The sequence below is a fragment of the Silene latifolia genome, chromosome 8 (genome assembly GCF_048544455.1).
Source record: "Silene latifolia isolate original U9 population chromosome 8, ASM4854445v1, whole genome shotgun sequence".
Lineage (NCBI taxonomy): Eukaryota > Viridiplantae > Streptophyta > Magnoliopsida > Caryophyllales > Caryophyllaceae > Silene > Silene latifolia.
The window spans coordinates 34,304,914-34,325,848 of NC_133533.1; the positions used below are offsets into that span (position 1 = coordinate 34,304,914).

The 20,935-nt window shown below is 36.9% G+C and overlaps 1 protein-coding gene across 1 annotated transcript; it reads right to left on the reverse strand.

The window, feature by feature from the left end:
- Positions 1 to 701: 701 nt before the first annotated feature.
- LOC141595018 (protein FAR1-RELATED SEQUENCE 5-like) lies at positions 702 to 11,952 on the reverse strand. Its single transcript, XM_074414992.1, has 7 exons — positions 11,928 to 11,952; positions 8,448 to 8,533; positions 8,261 to 8,355; positions 7,597 to 7,650; positions 3,637 to 3,797; positions 2,864 to 3,524; positions 702 to 2,295 (listed from the first exon to the last, which is right to left on the reverse strand). The coding sequence occupies exons 1-7, from the start codon at positions 11,950 to 11,952 to the stop codon at positions 702 to 704; spliced, it is 2,676 nt and encodes an 891-aa protein (XP_074271093.1).
- Between the last annotated feature and the right edge of the window lie 8,983 nt (positions 11,953 to 20,935).

Consider the following 20,935-nt stretch of genomic DNA (forward strand, 5'->3'; position numbering starts at 1 on the left):
ACATGCATGGAATAACAGTGTGCATGCATGAAAAACAGGTTTATTAGACGACAAACTCGGGTTAGGAGGAGCGTTCGAGTTTCATCAGTAATTGCATATCATCTCATTACAAAAATGGTAGCATTTTGGTCCATTTGTTGTTCAGTAACAATCTCAATAAATGGTCGTCCCTCCATTCTTGTCGGTCTTTGGTAACAACAATGAGAATTAACATCTGGAATGTATGATGAAAGTTGTCCGTTTAGGAGTTATAACCAAAATGTTACAAGTTGTAATAAAAACTGTCAGCTCAATATTTACTACGGTAGATGTTACAAGTAGTTTGAATTATGCGACTTTTTTGCTGCTTTATTGTAATTTTTTCCCACCATGGATTGAGTGATTAATAATGAATCAATGAAACGGAAAATCACAGTAAAATTTAAAAATGCTATAAATAAATTGACAACTTAAACCGTTACTTGCATAATGTGTGCATAAAATAACGTTCTTTGTGCATGAAATACATGTGTATGTGCATGAAATACCGTTGTATATGCACGAAATAATGGTGACAGGAACACTCAGGTTTTAAGAAAAAAAGTCCAACATCTATCAAATAAAATAAAAAGTCCCGAATTATTCAATAAGGCAAATGACCAATATCTATCAAATAAAATAAAATTCCCGAATTTTTCAATAAGGTAAAATAAAAAATTACTCTACTCATTGTCAGTTGTCCTTCGGTCACAATTCCTACTGTCGTGGTTCGCCATCTCCCCACAAGACCTGCATTTTCTTAGCGCTTTCTTGTTCACTTCCCCAGCTCGTTCTCTTTGTGAGATCAGCCTTTTTCCCGAGCCTTTGTTTTTGCACTGCCTTGGAGGCAAAACCTTAATCTCACTAGGCATGTTTGTTCCTAAAAGCATCCCAATTTCAGCATTCTTTTCCTTTACCTTTGCAATACCAGTATTTCCACTTTCATCAGGGGTAATTTTTACCCTTTCCTTGAACTCACGCAAAATCCCAAGCAACTCATCACAATGCCCAGGACTCTGTTCAACAAGTGCCACACAAGTAAACAACTCTGACCATAACTCGCCAACTTTGTTTTTCTCGTACATCCATTGATGTACAATCAGAAACAATCGGCCATTAGGGCCGACGATTGGCTGGCAGGTTGCTAGTTTGCTCCACCGACTAAGCAGGTAGTCACTTGGAACTTTCTGAATTCCCCGATCTTTAAAGACACACAGAGCATGTCGACAGAGCATTCCATGTCTTTCAAACTTCTTGCATGTGCATACCACTGAAACATCATCCTTCTTAAAACCAACCTTATACGTTTTATTTCGAACTTGATCTATGATATCTGTGTATAGAATTGGATAGGTTTTATCTTTTTCTTTATCCCCAACACCACATGAATAGCAAGCTGCTTCGACTTCCTTTTGAAACTCGCCGAAAATTGTTGGAGTGTAGATTTCTGATGCATGCTTTTCTAGGGCTAATGGAGTCGACAACTGGGGACAAGAGTTTTTTGATTGTGCAACAAGTTTCGAATGAGTCAATCTTTGAGCATCCATTGCACTCTCAAATCTCATCCAAAACTCGACTAGGGTTAAATTAGGATTAGTGAAGTTGCTGAAAAAGTGGTTTTCTGACTCTGACCTGGAGGTCGTTCTCATCAAGCCTCCTAAAAACAGATCACGAAAGTAAGCTGGAACCCACATATTTCTAATGTTATACTTCTCCTTAAGCCACTCGTTATCCGACAACCCATGAGATTCAACTACTGTTGTCCACCTTTCCTCAAATTCAGGCGGCTCCACATCTTCGCTCCAAACACATCGGTTTATCTTCTTCAGGAACTCAGTATCTTTACATATTACAGGCCCTACTTTCTCAGGCAACTTTTTTAGTATGTGCCACATGCAATATCTGTGTTGCACCTTGTCTTTCCAGGCTCCTTCTTCTATCCCCGCATCTTCATCAGTTATCATACAAACTGGATGACGACCCCCCATAGCCTCTACGAATTTCGTAAATAGCCAAGCAAAGGACTCCTTACTCTTATTTATAATAAGTCCAGCCCCAAAGGTCACGCATCTCTTATGATTATCCACCCCTGTAAAAGGACCAAATATCATCCTGTACTTGTTTTTTCTAAAGGTCGTATCGAAAGAGGTCATGTCCCCGAATAGCAAATAGTTTTTAATACTAATAGGGTCAGCCCAAAACACATGTGACAATCGACCTATCTCGTCTACCTCAAAATCAAAATAAAAAGATGGACACATGTTGATGGGGCATATTCTGCACCCGCTGACCGAGTCAACATATTGACCTTGGTCAAAGCCAAAAGACAACAACTCAACAAGAAGGACGGCCTAGCCGACGAAGCATGTCGGCCTGTCACTTGGGTCTCCGCTCGGCAACTAGCCAGCCGAGAGACATATCTGTGTACTCACATCCAGTCCCCTCGGCATGGAGTCAACCAGGCCTGCCGGCCTGCCATGGGTCCCTCGGCCGAGGGTAGGATGGTCTTTCCACCTGCTCTGCCACTTGGCCATTTGACCACTACGTGACAAAAGGTGAAAGTCTATAAATACTCCACTTTTCTCATTGAGAAAAGGATCCCAAAACCTAACTAAAAATCACATAATCTGGTATAAACTCCCTTATCTCTCTACATTATACTTTGCCAAGTAACATACAACTTATCTCTCTAAGTTTACTGACTTGAGCGTCGGAGTGAGTACACTTGGCCCCAAGCCGAGTCCTCTGTTTGTTAATCTTTTACAGGAAAGAGTGAAAGGAAGAGACGAGCAACGACATCATTCAACAAGCTTACGTGGTCACAATAACTGCTCCGAAATTACACCCGGAACACATGTGTTTTATCTTCATAAAATGCTCAATAAGCATTTGAGCATCCCCCTCTGATAAATAATTTTTGATATCTCTAGAAAAGTTCTTAAAGTCTTCCAATGACGCACCCACATTCCTATAACCTCTAACATACTCCTTGAACAACCTATACGACTTAACTGGACCTATGTTATTTTTGGAGTTGTCAATTATCATTTTTTTGTGAACTACATTCAACTCTCTCGTTTGTGTCAAATGTACCATTGTTGATGGTGTTTGTGGCATATGATTATGACCTTCATGAAAATCATATATTTGGTATTTACCCATATCAGGACCTTCCTCCAAAATTCGCTTAAATTTAATACAAGAAGGACATTCTATCCTAGTCCTTTGCCTCCTGTGATTTTTCCCTTTCGCTTCACATACTCCAGCCTTATTGCACACAACTTTTTTATGCGTAACAACACCATTTTTACACTTTTGTGAGCTTAATATAGTCACAAACCCACATTCTTTTGCATATGCTTCATAAAACTCAACACCTAGGTCAAGGTTATCGAACAGCATACCAATATCAGGCTTAAGATGGTTGAGACACTCAAAAACCCGATTCGTGTTGCTTGAAGAACCTTCTGCTGCCTCCTCGTCCTCTACCTCCTCTACTATGATATCTGCATATGTGGTGCAATTAAAGTAAGAAAGATGAGGGATACAAAAGCATAGGAAATGTACCTTTAAAAAGCTGAAAACATCAAGCAACTACCAGGATGAATAGAATTGTACCTTCAACAAATTCGAAAGTCACAACTTCAGGAACATCATGTTCAACTGCTATTGCAGATATTTCTAATATAGGCTGACATGCATTAGCTTCAACATTCGCTCCTTCGTTTGTAATGACATTTGAAGAAGTTTGTGATAGTATTGAGGAGTTGTCATTATTGCTGCAACAAGAAATGTCAAAAATTAAATAAGCAACAATACAACAGTATAATTTATGAAATTGAGTCCCTGATTTTAACAAATGTAGGCAATTTCACAATTTCTCCAACCCTAATTTCTCAATTAAGCCAATTTGATTCACAAAATCACTTTTTAATGCACCTAAACAGGAATTTGAAGCATATAAATAAAATTTGGATGCACATAAACAAGATTTTGATGCACATAAACGGTCTCCAACCTTAATTTCTCTGCTTCCCCAATTTAATTCATGAAACCCTAATTTCTCAATTAAGCCAATTTGATTCACAAAATCACATTTTGATGCAACTAAACAGGAATTTGATGCATATAAACAGGAATTTGGATGCACATAAACAAGATTTTGATGCACATAAACGGTCTCCAACCCTAATTTCTCAGTTTCCCCAATTTAATTCATGAAATTCTAAATTCAGAAGCATGATTTATCAATCCAGAAACTTAAGAGACGAATCAAACCCTAATTTCATGGTTTCAACAAATTTCTCAAATCCCCTAACCCTAATTTCTCAGTTTCCCCAATTTGATTGACGAAATCCTAAATTCAGAACCATAATTGTTCAATTCAGAATTCTAATCGGTTAATCAATCCCTAATTTCACGAACAATCTAATTTAATCGACTAAATCAACTAATTTCACAACAAATAATCATAAAGATCGAAATTTTACCTCGAATTTAAAGGCGTCATTGATTGAAGCAAATGTCGCAAGGTTGATTGTCGAAGAATTTATCGTTCGATTGTAGAGAAAGAGAAACGGGAATTTGATGATAGAAGAGGTGATGGCGGAAGGTTAGAATGATGAGAGAGAAGCGAGAATTAGGAAAGGACTGAGATTACGCGGGTTTGGGGAGACGCGAAAAAGTTGAGGGTTTGGTTAAGGTAATCTCAGCGTATTATTAGATTGTTAAGTGGTTCTCATGGTTCTCATTATATGGGTGGTTCTCACCGGATCTCGACCCTATATATATATATATATATATGTATATATATATATAGGCGAGATCCGGTGAGGACGGCTAAATATTTGAGGATTGAGGATTGCAATACAATATCACGAGTTCTGCAATACAATATCACGAAAAAAATCAGACTTGTCCAAAAAAAAAAAAATTTATAATTTTTTTTTTTTTTTTTTTTGCGCAGCTATTTTTTTCGTGTGATATTGTTTCGAACAACCTGTGATATTGTATTGAATATCACGAAAAAATCAGACTTGTCCAAAAAAAAAATATTATATAAATTATTTTTTTTTTTTTTTTGCGCAGCTATTTTTTTCGTGTGATATTGTTTCGAACAACCTGTGATATTTTATTGAACAACCTGTGATATTGTAACGAAATCCTCAATCCTCAAAAAGATAGTGTATCCTCACATGATCCCATTCCTATATATATATATATATATATATATATATATATAGAAATAGGATCATATGAGTTTGGTTTTTTTGGTGAGTTACCCCTCTTAATCTGAACCACTAATCTAATCTAAGATGGATGGCTGAGATTAAATCTTGCTTGAGTTATAAATAATCACTTTTCTCTCCATATCCCTCATTATTAGTAAAATCACACTCTCTCTCCCCTTTTCCCCCCAAAAAAGCAAGAACAAAAAAAAAAGAAGAACGACGACGACATCGTTCAACTGTGTCAAATTCAATCTTCATCAAATTTCTTCAAATTGGAGGCTACAAACTCAATCTTCATCCTCAATCTTCATGATCCTCGTTCAAATTTGTCATCAATTAAGGAGATTCGTTGTCGCTTTCACTTCATCTTAGTATTTCTCTTCAATTTCATTATATGTAAGTACTAATTTTGTTTTCTAGATCTGATTGGTGCGTTTTCATTATCGTTCTTATCTAATATCCTTTTCATTTTTGTTGATTCGTTGTATGTCCGTCTGCACGTATGTTTTGTTGTTAAATGGCTTGTTTACTCATTATTTTCCCAATAATATATAGGGTTTTGAGTTTAATATGAGAATTCTAAACGATCTTGTGCATTTTCATGTTGTTTGTAAGCTGTTTCATAATTTTTTTCTTATTCAGTTGTGTTATTTTGTATCTTTGATAATTTTTAGGGTTTTTGATTTAGATGTGTTACCACCACGAACTTTGTCTGCTGGTGTTAGTTATTGTATTGCTTTAACCGAATTATTGTATTATTCAAACTCATTTATTGTATTTTGTAGTTATTTCTTGTTTATTGTGTTTATCTGTAAAAAACAGTTATTGTATTACTTTAACCGAGTTATTGTATTATTCTAATTCAGTTATTGTATTTTGCAGGTAACTCTTTTCTTTTTTGTAATGATTTTTTTCGGTTGAATGTGTTCAATTTTTCTTCTCCTTCATCTTCTCTATCTTCACAGTTTCTCAATTTTTTTCCGATTGAATGTTTTCAATTCCGCATTTCATCTTCTTGTTCTTTTTTTTTTTAATTTATGTGTGTAATCTTCACTTTATTCAGTTATCTTCATTATGTTGTTCAATTTATTGTATTTGTGTTGTTAAATGACATTGTTTTTCGTTTTCGAATAATTTTAGGGTTTTGCAATTGTATTTTGCGTTTTTGCACCTGATTTTTGAATTGGATGTTGTTGTTTCTGGTTGTTCAATCAAACTATTATGAATGTAGATAGGTGGCAGAACAATGAGGTTGTTTAGAGTATCTTATATTAACAATGGTGCGTTTTGATGTAGTTGAGTTTTTTTGGTACATTATTATTTCTCTGAAATAACCAGTTATTGTATTGTGTCGTTTCAGTTATTTCAATGCATTAGTTGGATTATTGTATTTCATTTTGCTTAGTTACTTCATTCTGACAAAATATGCTTTTATTTCTCTAAAATATCCAATTATTTTAGAGTGTTTTTATGGTTATTTCAATACTTATGGGTCGTTATTGTATTTCAGTTGCATAGTAATTTTCAACTCACGCCCTTCTTTGTTTTTATTTCTTTCAGCGAGCTTTCACTTTTTGCTAGTTCAACCCTCATCAGCTAGACATGGTTCTCATTTGGAAGAATGGGGAAAAGACACCATCAATACAACTTCTTGTTAATGTTTAACTTCAGGGATGAAGTATGAGACAAAGTACACAATAGTTCAATCATGGCCGATTATTGTAAAGTTTAATCACAGTTATTGTAAAGTTTAGTCACGGTTATTGTAATAATTTACGGAAATTATTATACGACGTTGATGTAATTACTCTATTTTTATGTTGTAAAAAAGTGTTGCTTATGTCAAATTCAGATTGCAATTCATCTTCTTCTGCTTTTTATCATCCAACTTCTTATTCATCTTCCTCGCCTTCTTCTTCTAAAGCACGCTCAACAAATTGGGAAGGGCTATATTAACTTAGTTATTGTATTGACCAATCTCAATCATTTCATTGAAAAAAATCAATTATTCTATTGAAAATAGTCAGTTTTTCAATTAAACAATATGAAATATATAAACAAAAGATTAAAAATTGGCTATATTAATTAAGTTCCAGATCAATACAATAACATGATTTATTCATTACAATAACTGAGTTTATACATTAGAATAACTATAAATACCAGAGAATATTATTCTCAGTAAACAACTGGGTTAACTATAAAATAACTACGTTTCTTTATTACAATAATTGAGCTTCTACATTGAAATAACTATACATACCAGAGAATATAATTCTCGGTAAAAAAAATAATTTTATTGCACTAACGTAGTTATTCTATCATACAACATCAGCTATTATATTACACGACGTCAATTATTCCATTGAGCATCAAATATCCTTTTTCAAGGTCATTCCACCTGCAAATCACCAAAAAAATAATGTAATCTTATCAGATTTTATTGTAATCAACCCTCACTAAATCTCAATTATTTCATTGAAGAAAATCAATTATTCTATTGAAAATAGTCAATTTTTCAATTAAACAAGATGAAAATATATAAACAAAAGAAAACAAAACTGGCTATATTTGAGTTTCAACTCAATACAATAACATGAGTTATTCATTAAAATAACTGAGTTTATACATTAGAATAACTATAAATACAAGAGAACATTTTTCTCAGTAAACAACTGAGTTAACTATAAAATAACTACGTTTATTCATTACAATAACTAAGAATCTACATTAAAATAACCATACATATCAGAGAACTTTATTGTCGGCAAAGAAGTTATTTTATTACAGTAACGTAGTTATTCTATCATACAACGTCAGTTATTCTATTACACGACGTTAACTATTCAATTGAGCATCAATTATCCCTTTTCAACTTCATTCCACCTACAAATTACCCAGAAATAATGAAATCTTATCATAATTTGTTGTAATTAATGACGAATAACATAACTAAAGTAATCAGCATAATGAAAAACGAGATTGTTCATCTGAATTACACATATTTGCACCTGAATTCATCGCCGTTTTGATGAGAAAGAGATTGATCATCAGAATTCATCATTCGATCATCATAATTCATCATTCTCTTGAAAATCACATAAATCTGATTAGAATTGGTATTTAATTTCAATAGCTACGAGAAAATCACTGAAGTAATTCGATTATTAGCTAAGAAATCGTATATAATATTCATACCTTCGTTTGATTTGACGCGTTAGGGTTTTCCGAAATTTGACTATTAATTAAAGAAAATCTGATCTTTTCAATTGTAATACCTGAAACTGTGAATGAATTTGTTGCAATCGTATGGAATTACAAAAAAAAACTGAGAAACATTTGATGAAATTGTTGATGATCATGGAAGATTTTGATTGATTTTCCATGTTTTTTATCGTAACAGAGTAGTTGGTATTTTGGTGAGAAAGTAGAGAGAGAGAGAGGAGGGAAGAAAGAGAAAGAGAGATGCGTTGTTTTTTTATCGATGGATTTTTTTGTTCAATTGGTTTTGTTAGGTCAATTGTATATATACGCGGGGGTAACTCACGAAAAGTGGCAAACTCACCGGATCTTGCCTATATATATATATATATATATATATATATATATATATATATATAGAGAGAGAGAGAGAGAGAGAGAGAGAGTAAAGTTCAAATGAGTCCTTCATATGCTTTTGAGTCTATGAGTCCTTTCCAAAACCCTTGGATCATGCATGGTGGAAGGTTGAGATTGAAAGCAAGAAACACACTTAACACTAATTAATTCACTTCTCTCTCTAGTTTTAGTAATACATTCACTAATTCATTATCATACACAATTAACATCATCTTTTGTCTTATACTTCAAAGTTTATGAAAATTTTGTTAACATTTTTCCTGTTTCGGTTTTTTTCGTTTTTTTTTTCGAGACAAGTTTTCGACATTTTAGGATTTTACGAGTGTAATTCTAACAGCAAAAAGTGTAATTTTAAGGAATGTTTACGAGAATTTTGCGTTTTACAAGTTTAACTTCAGTCTTTTTCGAGTGATTTTGACGAATAATATTTTGAATTTTTGTAATTTTATCACAAGTTATTGTAATTTTAGCATTTTACGAGTGTTATTTTAACGACAAAAAGTGTTATTTTAGTCCAGGTAAGTGTAATTTCAGTCCAATGAGATTGTTATTTTAGTCCAGGAGAATGTAATTTTAGTCAAGGAAAGTGTAATTTTAGTCCAGGAAAGTATAATTTCAGTCCACTGAGAATGTAATTTTAGTCCATTGAGAGTGTAACATTAGTCCAATGAGAATATGACTAAGTCCATTGAGAGTGTAACATTAGTCCAATAGAAGTGTAATTCTAGTCGAAAAGGTGTAATTTTAGCAGAAAAAAGAGTTATTCTAGCAGAAAAAAGTATAATTTTAACAGAAAAAAGTATAATTTTAATAGAGAAAAGTGTAACTTTTAATAATAGAGAAAAAAGTAACTTTAACAGAAAAAAATGTAATTTTAATAGAAAAAAAGTGTGATTTTATTAGATAAAAGTGTAATTTTAATGGAGAAAAATGTGTAATTTTAAGAGAAAAATGTGTAATTTTAACAGAAAAAAGTGTAATTTTAATAGAAAAAAGTGTAATTGTAATACATAAAAGTGTAATTTTAATGGAGAAAAATGTAGCTTTAATAATAGAGAAAAATGTAATTTTAACAGAAAAAAGTGTAATTTTAAGGAAGAAAAGTGTAACTTTAGATCACTAGGTTTAACTTAAATCTAAAATTTAAAAAATAATGAAAAAAAAAACACAACAACCGGACACCACCAATATTTATAGATCTAACATTAAAATAAAAGTACCTTTTAAAAAAACGAAATTTGTAAAGAAAATCTGAAAAAAAATAATACTATACATAAAAACGAGATCTAAAAAAAATCGATTGGACTAATGTTATTTTGATTTTAATGTCGTACTATCACTCAAAAAAAAATTACATCTAACAAAAAAAAATATAAACAAAAAAAGATGAGATTTGAAAAAAATAAAATCAAAATAACCCATAGAAAACCATTTATCACTCCGATCTCCATCATGAAAACACAACTTTACTATAATAAAAAATTATGAAGAAGTTAAACGAGAAAGAGAGATAGAGGAAGAGACAAAACACACACAAAAACAAAAACAAAAAAATTAAAATAATAAAAAGTAATGGGTGGAACAAAACAAACACAATTTTACTCCAAAAAAAATCAAAAAAAAAAACTTAAATGTAGATCTGAGTATCTGACTGAGAAAGAAGAAGAAGAAGAAAAAAAAACTGAAAATATAAAACGAGAAAGGAAAATGGAGTTTAAGAAAATGTCGCCTCCCGTCATCCACCACACTCCGACACTGTCACCTCCCATAATCCACTGACCCCCATCTCTGACCCACCACCATAGCACCACCAACACATCCCAACCACCCAACAAACAAAAAAAAAACGAGATTGGGAAAAAAAAGAGATCTGAGTCGGGTGGGTGCTGGACGGTGGCGGGAAAGTCGGGTGGTGTGGGGTGGATGACGTGAGGGTGAGGCGGAGTGGTGGTAGTTGTGCGTGAGGATGAGGGGTGGTGTGCATCGGTGGGTGGTGAAGGAGATAGGCAGTGGAGTGACGGTGGTGGTAGAAGACGCAAGAGGAAAAGCGAGGCGGCAGATCTGGTGGGCCGTCCGGTGGTGGGTTGTGGGTGGTGGTGTCGGGTGGAATGGTGATGGTGGAAAATTTAGGGTTTTTATTTATTTGGCTTTTGATTTTATTGGGTTTTTGAGAGATGAGTGATGAGGTGAGTAAATTATGTGAATGAGAGAGAAGTGAGTGGAAAAATAAATGTTATATAGTGGATTAATATTTGATTAATGTGGTTTAGTAAAGTAGAGAGGGGGAGTGCTTAATTAGGTATTAATCCCTTATTTTTGCTTTCAATCTCAGCCCTCCAACTTCTTCATCCAAAGGCTTACAATGAGACTTATGGACTCACAAGTAGAAGGGGACTTAGATGAACCCAATATATATATATATATATATATATATATATATATATATATATATATATATATATATATATATATATATATATATATATATATATATATATATATATATATATATATATATATATATATATATATATATATCTTTGCATGTGTATTTTGAGAGAATCAAAATATTCTCAATAAAAATCCACTTTGGCCGTGTATCACAAGAGAAAAAGAAGAAGAATATTTTATCTTCTTTCCTTTATCATCTACATGTATATTTGATCAAAGGTTGATCAAATCATCAAATACAAAAATAAATCACACAAAATAGTATACATCTACTATTATTATTAGTGTAATAATATATACATATTATACAAGGTTATCCTATTTATTACCTAGTTAGTAATTTATAGGATCTTTGAGATAGTCTTGGGTGCCACCAAGAGGAGGTTTCTACTATGGAAACTTGAAGATTGGAGGATCATTCTTGGGTATTTTAGCACAAGAACAACATAAGGAAGGGGTCCTTGTGTTGTGCCCAATTTTTCCTTATAACTATGTAAGGACTTCTCTTTTTATGTCATTTTATTTGCATGCATGTAACTAGATCATTAAAAACTAAATTAACAAGTAATTTAGTAACTAATTAGAGGTGTCTAATTAGGGGTCTAGTACCTTCAACACGTGCCAGGGGCGGCATCTATACCCATTGTGCAAGACTTTCAGGATGTGTTACTTCACGAGATTCTGGGGTTACCACATCAGAGGGATATTGATTTGGGCATTGACTTAAAACCTGCGGTGGGACCAATTTATGAAGCCCCTTATAGGATGGGACCTAAGGAGTTGGAGGAACTTAAAAAGCAGTTGGAGGAGCTGTTGGATAAGGGTTATGTGAGGCTGAGTGTGTCACCTTGGGAAGCACCTGTGTTATTTGTTAACAAGAAAGATGGAAGCATGAGGCTGTGTTTTGATTATATGGAGCTCAATAATGGGACCATAAAGAATCGTTACCCTTTACCTCGAATTGATGATTTATTTGACCAGTTGAGTGGGGCTTGGATATTTTCTAAGATTGATTTGAGGTCGGGATACCATCAGTTGAGAAATAAGGATGAAGATATTCCAAAGACTGCATTCATGACAAGGTACGGACACTACGAATTTGTTGTTATGCCATTTGGATTAACAAATGAACCGACAGTCTTGATGGACTTGATGAACCGCGTGTTTAGTCCCTATTTAGATCAGTTTTTAGTTGTCTTTATCGATGATATCCTGGTGTATTCCAAGAATAAAGAGGAGCATGAGAAGCATTTGAGGATTGTGTTGCAGACCTTGAGGGAGAATAATCTTTATGCTAAGTTGAACAAATGTGAATTTTGGTTTGAGAAAGTTGCCTTTATGGGGAATGTGGTGTCTAAGGAGGGAGTGTCAGTGGATCCAAGCAAGATTGAGGCAGTGTCTAACTGGGAAAGACCGAAGAATATGGGTGATATAAGAAGCTTTCTGGGTTGGCTGGCTATTATAGGAGGTTTGTAAAAGACTTCTCAAAAATAGCTAAGCCTTTGACTACTTTGATGAAGAAGAAGAATAAGTTCCAGTGGGATGAGAATTGTGAGACGACATTCCTAACCTTGAAGGAGCGCCTGACTACAAATCCTATTCTAGCTTTACCTGAAGGGAGTGAGAATTTTGAAGTTTATACAGATGCTTCGAAGAATGGTTTGGGATGTGTGCTTATGCAGAATAGGAAGGTAATAAGATATGCCTCGAGATAGCTGAAGCAGTATGAAGCAAATTATCCAACTCATGATCTGGAATTGGGAGCAGGGGTATTTGCCTTGAAATTGTGGCGCCATTACCTCTTTGGAGCTAAATATGAGACAGAGGAGGTGGATAGAGTTGATTGGAGATTATGACATGGAGATCATTTATCATGAAGGGAAGGCTAATGTGGTGGCAGATGTACTAAGTAGGAAATCTATCCATGCTTTGTGTTTTACCATGTCTAGGGTGAGATTGCATGAAGAAGTGGAGAAGACGGGCATTTCTATAATTAAGAAGTGAGATACAATTGGAAATTTGACAATTGAGCCAGAGTTGTATGCTGAGATAAGGGAGAAGCAGGCTGGAGATGCACGAGTGACACGGTGGAGAGAGGCTGTGAGTGATGTCGTGGAGGATAGCGTGGGGAAGCGGTTTACTGTTGTAATACCCGTCCTTTTAGGGACCCGTTGACTGACCATAGACACTACCTTGACCTTAGGAAACCTTACGAGTGATGACTTGTGACGGTGTGAGCTTTGGAGTGCGTGATACTCGATCTAGCTAAGGCTACTCGATCGAGTAGAGGTCACTCGATCAAGTAAGTTGGTTACTCGATCGAGTAACGGGGAATTATAAATCGTAAATCGTGAAACCCCAAATCATTTCTCTACCTTCTTCCTAAACCTAAATGTCGTCACCTCTCTTCTCCTTCACCATGATTCACCTCCTTGATGCCTTTGTGAGTGAGAACACCTTAGGGATGGGATGCTTGAGTCGGGTAGCGGTCTTGACGCCAGATTGCTGTGTAATACGTATGTCGTCGTCATCATCATCGTCGTCCTTGTTTTCAGTTATGTTTATAAAAGTAGTAATAGATGGTATGGTGGTTGTTATAGGTGGTTTTGCTGGTTGATTGTTATCTTGTGATCGGACGCAGAGTCGCTGCCGTTTGCTAAAGGTAGGTTCGCCTACTCAGTACTGTTGATTGTCTCGAGGGTCTGTTGTTTATGTATAATTGGTTAGTGTCGTTGTTGATGATCGGTTGTGGTAGTTGATTACATTGTGTTGGAATGGTAGTTGGTTATTGTTGTTTATACAGCTGATTGTGATTGTTTGTATGTAGTTCTCGAGGTGCGTCCTCTGCTGAGTGGAGTCACTTGCGGGAGTGGCTTCACGCCCTTGATTCGCCCTCTGTGGAACCCACCACAGAAGGGTATGTGCACATTAAGGAACATGGGTTTATTGCTCGGATGAGATGAGCGGGGCTTAGGTGGGTACGGCTGCGGTCCTCCACTGGCGGTGTGGATTACTGGTTGCGATTGGTTATCCGGCAGGACTGGGCCTTCGGGCAGTCAGAGGTGTGTGGGTGGTTGGAGGCGGTTTTGTGTGTGTGTTGCTTTAGTTGTATTATGTCTACTTGTATTTGTTTCCTCAGTTACTAAGCTTGTGTGGTTTTGGTTGTGTTGTCTCTTTATTTTGTGTCTGCCGTGATCCACTATGTTGAGCAGTCAGTCTTAGCAGGTTGATGTATGGATCTTAGCTGGGTGCTTGGAGCGACGAGTCTACCACGAGTCATGGCAGAGATAGTTTCACATAGCTGATAGTAGTCTTGAGTTGTATCTTTTATATCGTCAGTCGGTTGTTAATAACTTGTAATATAATACATAAACGTTCTATTATCGACATTTTATTATTACTGACCTCGGGCAACCGAGATGGTAACGCCTTTATCTGCTAGGGAAGGTCTTATTAAGGCTCCTTGGTAGATAGGAGTGTTATAAAGTGGTATCAGAACGACGATTTTGGAACCTGTAACAAATGAGCCTAATGAACGTAGCGAGTCTAATAATATGAACCTGGTGTATGTGTGTTGGGAGCCCCAGCTGATGCTTGATTTTGGGTGAGTAGGGGCCCTCATTTTAAAATCATGGCCCCATTATGCTTAAGCCACTCACCGGTTATGGGAATACCGAGTCGGGAATTATGTACCTAGTGTGTATAATGGTTAAGTTAGAAATAACTGTGAAAGAGTCTCTGTTAATGTTTAGTACATGTAATTGTGATGATGAACTGCGTAGGGTTGTGGTTGAATGGAACTGTGGGTGGATGTAATAGAGATGGTGAAGTGTCGATAGTGCATGATAATGTCGGCTGATGTGGTGATAATAATGCGTTCTAAGTCTTTCTATGCGTACTAGTTTATAAAAAAAATAATTTGTGAGTCTTGTATGTGATGATGATAGTAAGTCATAAGTTTTGTACTAGTTGTAATGTTTGTCAAGCGGTAATTAGAATTGCAATGGATGAATTGTTGAGTACTTTTGTGTTATGGCATATTTAAGTCGAATAATTTAGTTGATAGCTTGTTGTGACATGATCAATTTTCTAGCAAACTCGGATGATATATGATGGTTTATTGTTAGATGAATGCTTAGAGTAGTGTGAGTATAAGTTGGATGTTGAATTTGCAAGTGCATGATTAGAAGTGAAGTAATGTGTTGAATGTATGCATGAATAAGTTAATAGTATGGTAAACCATTTTGCGTAGTGTTTGTTATAGAATAAAGTAATATGTGTCATGTTGGATAAAGTAGTCGAATTATATTTGAGTAGTAATAATGTGTCGTGAATGAATATAATAATCTGTGACGATTTCCAAATACATTTTGGAATCGACACGAGTTGTTGTTTTGCAGGAATCGTTAACTAAACTTGTAACTTCTAACCGTACCGTGTACCAAACCTTGCTTGACCGAGTATGAGTGCCTACTCGACCGAGTAGACCTTATTCGATTTAGTTAGGGAGCTATAAATCGAAAAAGTTGGATCTGCCAGCGAAAACTCGATCGAATAGCTCCAACCCGATCGAGTACAGGCCACTCGATCGAGTAACCTACTTACTCGATCGAGTAAGTGAACAGTACACGGGTAAAGTTGGGATTCTTATACCCTTTTCCTATCTTTCTTATTTCTATTTCTCTTCATATCTAAACCCTAACTTCCTCTAAAATCTCTTTGTTCTCAAGAACTTGGTGCCTTTGTGTTGATTCTTTGATATTCTTCTAGTTTAATCCGTCCTTTTTACTTGCTAATCATTCAAGGTAAGAATATTCATCCTTTTCTATGTTTTTAGTTGATTAGAAACATGTAAATTGTTGGTGTTTTCTGAAAATTCGATTTATATACATGAAATCTTGCTTGTGAATGTTGTAACATGATTTTATTGCTTTAATTTGTTGAGTATTAATGCTAGAAGTAGAAAAATTGAATCAGTTTGGGGGTTTAAATGTACCGAATTTTCTAGGGTTTGGGGATTCAAATTGATTTTTGTTTGTCTTTTGCATAGGAAAGGGGGAAAATTAAGTAATGTATGTGATGGGTATCATGTTTAGTGTTGATTTTGATGAGTTTTGCTCAAAATTTTGCCTTAAAGCTCCGTCTTAAAAGTGCCCCAAACTGAAAATCGCCGCGAATCTTTTTGATTGTTGTTTATTTGGAAAGCCATTTTGAAAGTTTGATGCTTTAAATTTGCTAGTTAATGTGTTAATTGAAGTAATATTCCCCATAATTTTTGTAACTGTAAGATCGTCTGATGAGAATTTGAGAATTGTATACTTGAAATTTTTGGATTTTTTGGTGAAAGTGTATATATAGTAGTTCCTTTTCTATGTTTACACATGAAAGTTAATGTACATTTGAGTAAGTGTTTGCTTGTGTATCTAAAATGTATGTTGAAAACAGATGCCGAGACCTACAGTTGGTACCCGACAAAGTAAGAGGGGGAGGGCTTATGTGCTTGAGGGTGGTGAGGGGAGTGGGGGATCTACGGTTCCACCTGTACCGGAACACCCTACCATCGTCTTTGTTGATTTCAAGCAAAGAGATGCGTTTATCGAGCTGCAAAAGCGTCTTATAAGACCTGCCCGTTGTATTGATACCACCATCTTGACGGACCTAGGATTTGAGACTGACGTGAGACACATTTTTGAGACTTTGGGTATGACCGGGTTGTATCGTCTTCGGAAACACTCCTATGCTTTTCTGACTTTGGAGTTCATGAGTTCTTTCCATTATGATGCGGCGGAAAAGACCGTCGAATTCCGTCTCATGAACACTAGCTTCTTTCTGACCATGGATATGTTTTCCACCCACCTCGGCCTTGCTAGACCAGAGAAGGGAGCCCTTAGGGACTTTCCGACTGAGTGTGGAGCCAGTAGTCTTATGCCTTGCTTTACCGGCAAACCCGCCCCCACCTCTAGCAACATGTTGATAAACGATGTTCAACATGTCACCCTGAAGATCTTTCTTCGTGCTATGACATGTTTACTCTATGAGCGGAGAGATGTGAGTAAGCTTAACTCACATGAGGTTATGTTACTAGCGGCATACCTTAACCCCACCCGAGCTCCGAGAGTCTCCTTCAGTGCCCCGGCCATAGTAAGTGCTAGTTTAGCTTTGATGGCCTCATCTGACACCCGTTTCTTGAGTTGTGGTGCCATTGCCACGCGGTTGGCGGAGAGACTGACCACCTTTGAGGCCTCCTAGGCCTACACACCTCTGACCCCGACGGTGCCTACCTTGGACCGTGAGTACTTTCTCGACCAGAAATAGTTGAGGACTTTGGAGGACGGTGGTTTAGCGTGGAGAGTTTGGGGGATGAGTTGGATGAGGATACCCGACCCTGAGCACCTTCCTGTGACCGAGCCTTTACCGGCGGCAGTGGTGGAAGCAGATTCTGATGATGAGGAGGAGGTTCCTGGTAAGCAGTTTTACCTCATTGATGCTGATATTTTTGAGGTGATGCTTGAGCCGATGAAGAGGGATTAGGCTAGACCCAAGGATAGGCAGCCTAGAGTGGGGAGAGGACCGCGACAGGTGAGGGAGAGGATGGCTGAGACCCAGCCAGAGCAGCCTGTGCCTCCACAGTTTCAGTTTCCCAGCTACCCTTCCTTCTTCATCCCTGAGATGAGAGTGAGTGAGCTCACGGAGAGGGTGTCTGCTACCTTGACACTCCGAACCCTCCGTGAGATGGCTTATGTTCAGGGCATCGGGACCAAGGCGGCTCAGCCGGTCTGGTGGAGAGGTGTTGGGGATGACACCGGGGTCTTCCATTCCTTTGTTGTGGAGCAGTCTACTTGGGGAGAGCCTATGAGTTACCCCTACGGTTGCATGGCACCATGGCGAGTGGGAGCTAATTCTGGCACTGGTGGCATCGCGGGTGAGGGTACAGCTGGAGCAGGCACGTCTGGAGGCGGTGGTGGAGATGAGATGATGGATGAGCAGACTTTGGAGTGATGATGCTCCTTTTTTTTCTATCTTGTTTACATGGACTTGTAGTTGTTGGTACTTGATTGTGTTGGTACATTTGTAACACCCCGCGTTTTCCCTATATTTTTAAATAAACTTTTAAGTAATTTTTATTAAATAATTATTATTTAAAGCATATTTTCATAAAATATCGTCTTAGCCGTGTAACGGTAATGATAGTGTAGATTTTAATAATATTATTCTCCGTCTCGAGTTATAGTAGACTTGGGACGAAAATTCTAGTGGATACCAACTCATTTTGAGTTATTGGGCTTATCTTGACTCATGGGCCTTTTTCCCCTCTTTTCTCTACACAAAACCCTCAACTAAACCCTCACAACTTCATCTCCCTCATTCTAATTTCTGAAATTCCTCAACAAACACTCCACCATTGTTAAACCCTTTGCTCTCAACCCTAAAATCACCATAACTCACTCAACTCTTCACCAATCTCGTTCCTTTTCGCGCCATTCTCTTCCTTTTCTCATTTCCCTTCTTTCTAAGTAAGAAAGTCACCATCTTTTCCTCTATTTCGAAATTCTCATCTTACAAGGATGTGGATTCTTGACTTAATACCTTTATTTTTGTGTTTAGGGGAGAACTTGGACAACCCGGAGGAGGATAGCTACATCATTGACGAGTCTTTAGAAGATTGAAGTGCAAAAAGGTAACGGTGATGGGTTACTCGACTTTTATGTTAAAATTGTGTGGTTTTTGTAGTTATAATCTCACATGAATGTTAAAAGTTGTATCTTTCATGATTGGTGCTAATTTGGATGTTGAATATCATGCTTGTTTGCAATTCTCACATGTTTGGATGAAATTCTCATGCTACATCTCTTGAATCCGAAATTACCCATTCACATGCTCAAATATGTTGTTTTTCCGAGTTAGAATCATGATAGGATACGTAAACAATTGATGGGAAACGATTTTTGTTGGTTTCAAATGGTTTAGAAGTGTTTTGCATTGAATCCGCGTGTTTGTAGTCCCGGTAGGGTGATCCGGAAAATGGGTCTCTTGACCGGGGAGATCCTCGTAAGTTTTGAACACATTTTAGAAAGCTCAGTAGTCCCAGTAGGGTGATGGCGGCCGGTCTCTTGACCGACCGGGGAGTACACTGAAGGTTTTAGGTAATTTTGAGTTTTGGGCGTATTCCCAGTAGGGTGGACCGTGACTGTGGGTGACCTACGGGAGTACACCAAGGTTTTATGTGTTTTTGGAAATTTGGTGTATTCCCAGTAGGGTGACCGGCAATGGGTGACCATTTGGGAGTGCAATGAAGGTTTTATGTGTTTTTGGAAATTTGGTCGTAGTCCCAGTAAGGTGATGTGGCCGGTCTCTCTGACCACTGGGAGTACACTTTGTAAGTTTTATTTAAATTTTGATTTTGGCTTGTTGTCCCAGTAGGTGGGCCGAAGAAATGCCGGTCTCTTGACCATTGGGAGTCCCCTGTGAGCTCCTTTTCACTTGTAACCTCTAATGATCAATGGTTTATGCATGTATCTTCTTCCTTATTTGTATTTGGTTAATATAAGACTTATTGATGTTATGTTCATGCAAACTATTGTTACTCGTACTTGTGATCGGAGTGTGACGTTTTACATTGTGCGACTACTCGACATTCCTTATTTATTTGCCCTCGGACATTGGGTCACGATTAGGTGCCATTGTTTCCGAGTTGGGCTATCTTCCTTCCGCCTCTTCGGACCTTGGGGTACGGCTAGGTACCATTGTTCCGATTGGGGTTACTAGACCTTGGGGCACGGCTAGGTGTCATGGATCGAGTCTTGGATACGATTTGGGATTGTATGTCGAATCGGGTGTCGTCCATCCCGAGAGTCGGCGATTTAGACTAGGACCGTATTATGATCGTCGTCCTACCAGGAGGTTGGAGTCTAGGGGTTTGTCTTGTTTGAGTCAAAGCCTTTGTAAATGTCTTGCTTGTTACGGTCATTGGAGTGTTCTTATATACGAGATTGCACGTCCTCTATGATTGTTGTGAGTGTCTTGGTCCTATCGGATACTAGTGGTGAGATGTAAGCCCCTAGTTGCGATATGATCGCCGGGATTGATGTTCCCATTCGTTCTTATGGTGAGATGCAAGCCATAAGTATGAATGTGACATTAGTAGCCACATCCCGTGCTATGGTTGTTAAGAGGTTTTCAAGTAATGGCTATTGGTTTCCATCTATGTATTATCTATTCAATTGATCCGTTGTTTACCTTCTTCGTATGATTCGATGCCTAATCTCATATCCATGTTTTGGTTACCTTGGATGCTTGTTTAATGTAATGTACCATGCCTAGCTCATTAAGAATGCAATGTGCCTATCTCATTATGGTTATTGTTTATATTCCCTTGTTCATATTATTCAAGTATGATGCATGATCAGTATGTTTAATTAAGTTCTTGTTTATGTGCATTTTGACATATTGTGGCTGGGAGAACCCTGAGTTACTCCCCACTGACTGTGGCGTTCATGTTTACATGAATGACAGGTTTGTGATGCAGATTATGGGGAAGACGTGTGAGCTAGCGAGAACGTTGAACCTTGGACCTTAGTTATAGTTTGCTTAGACTCACCTATCGTTAGACTTGTGTT

Coding starts and splice junctions, on each gene's coding strand:
- LOC141595018 (XM_074414992.1), bottom strand. CDS start 11,952: ATGCCGCCCCTGGCACGTGTTGAAG. Junction 8,534..11,927: donor GCCCCTGGCACGTGTTGAAG/GTACTAGACCCC, acceptor ATTCATTCACAG/TTTCAGGTATTACAATTGAA. Junction 3,525..3,636: donor GACTTTCGAATTTGTTGAAG/GTACAATTCTAT, acceptor CCACATATGCAG/ATATCATAGTAGAGGAGGTA.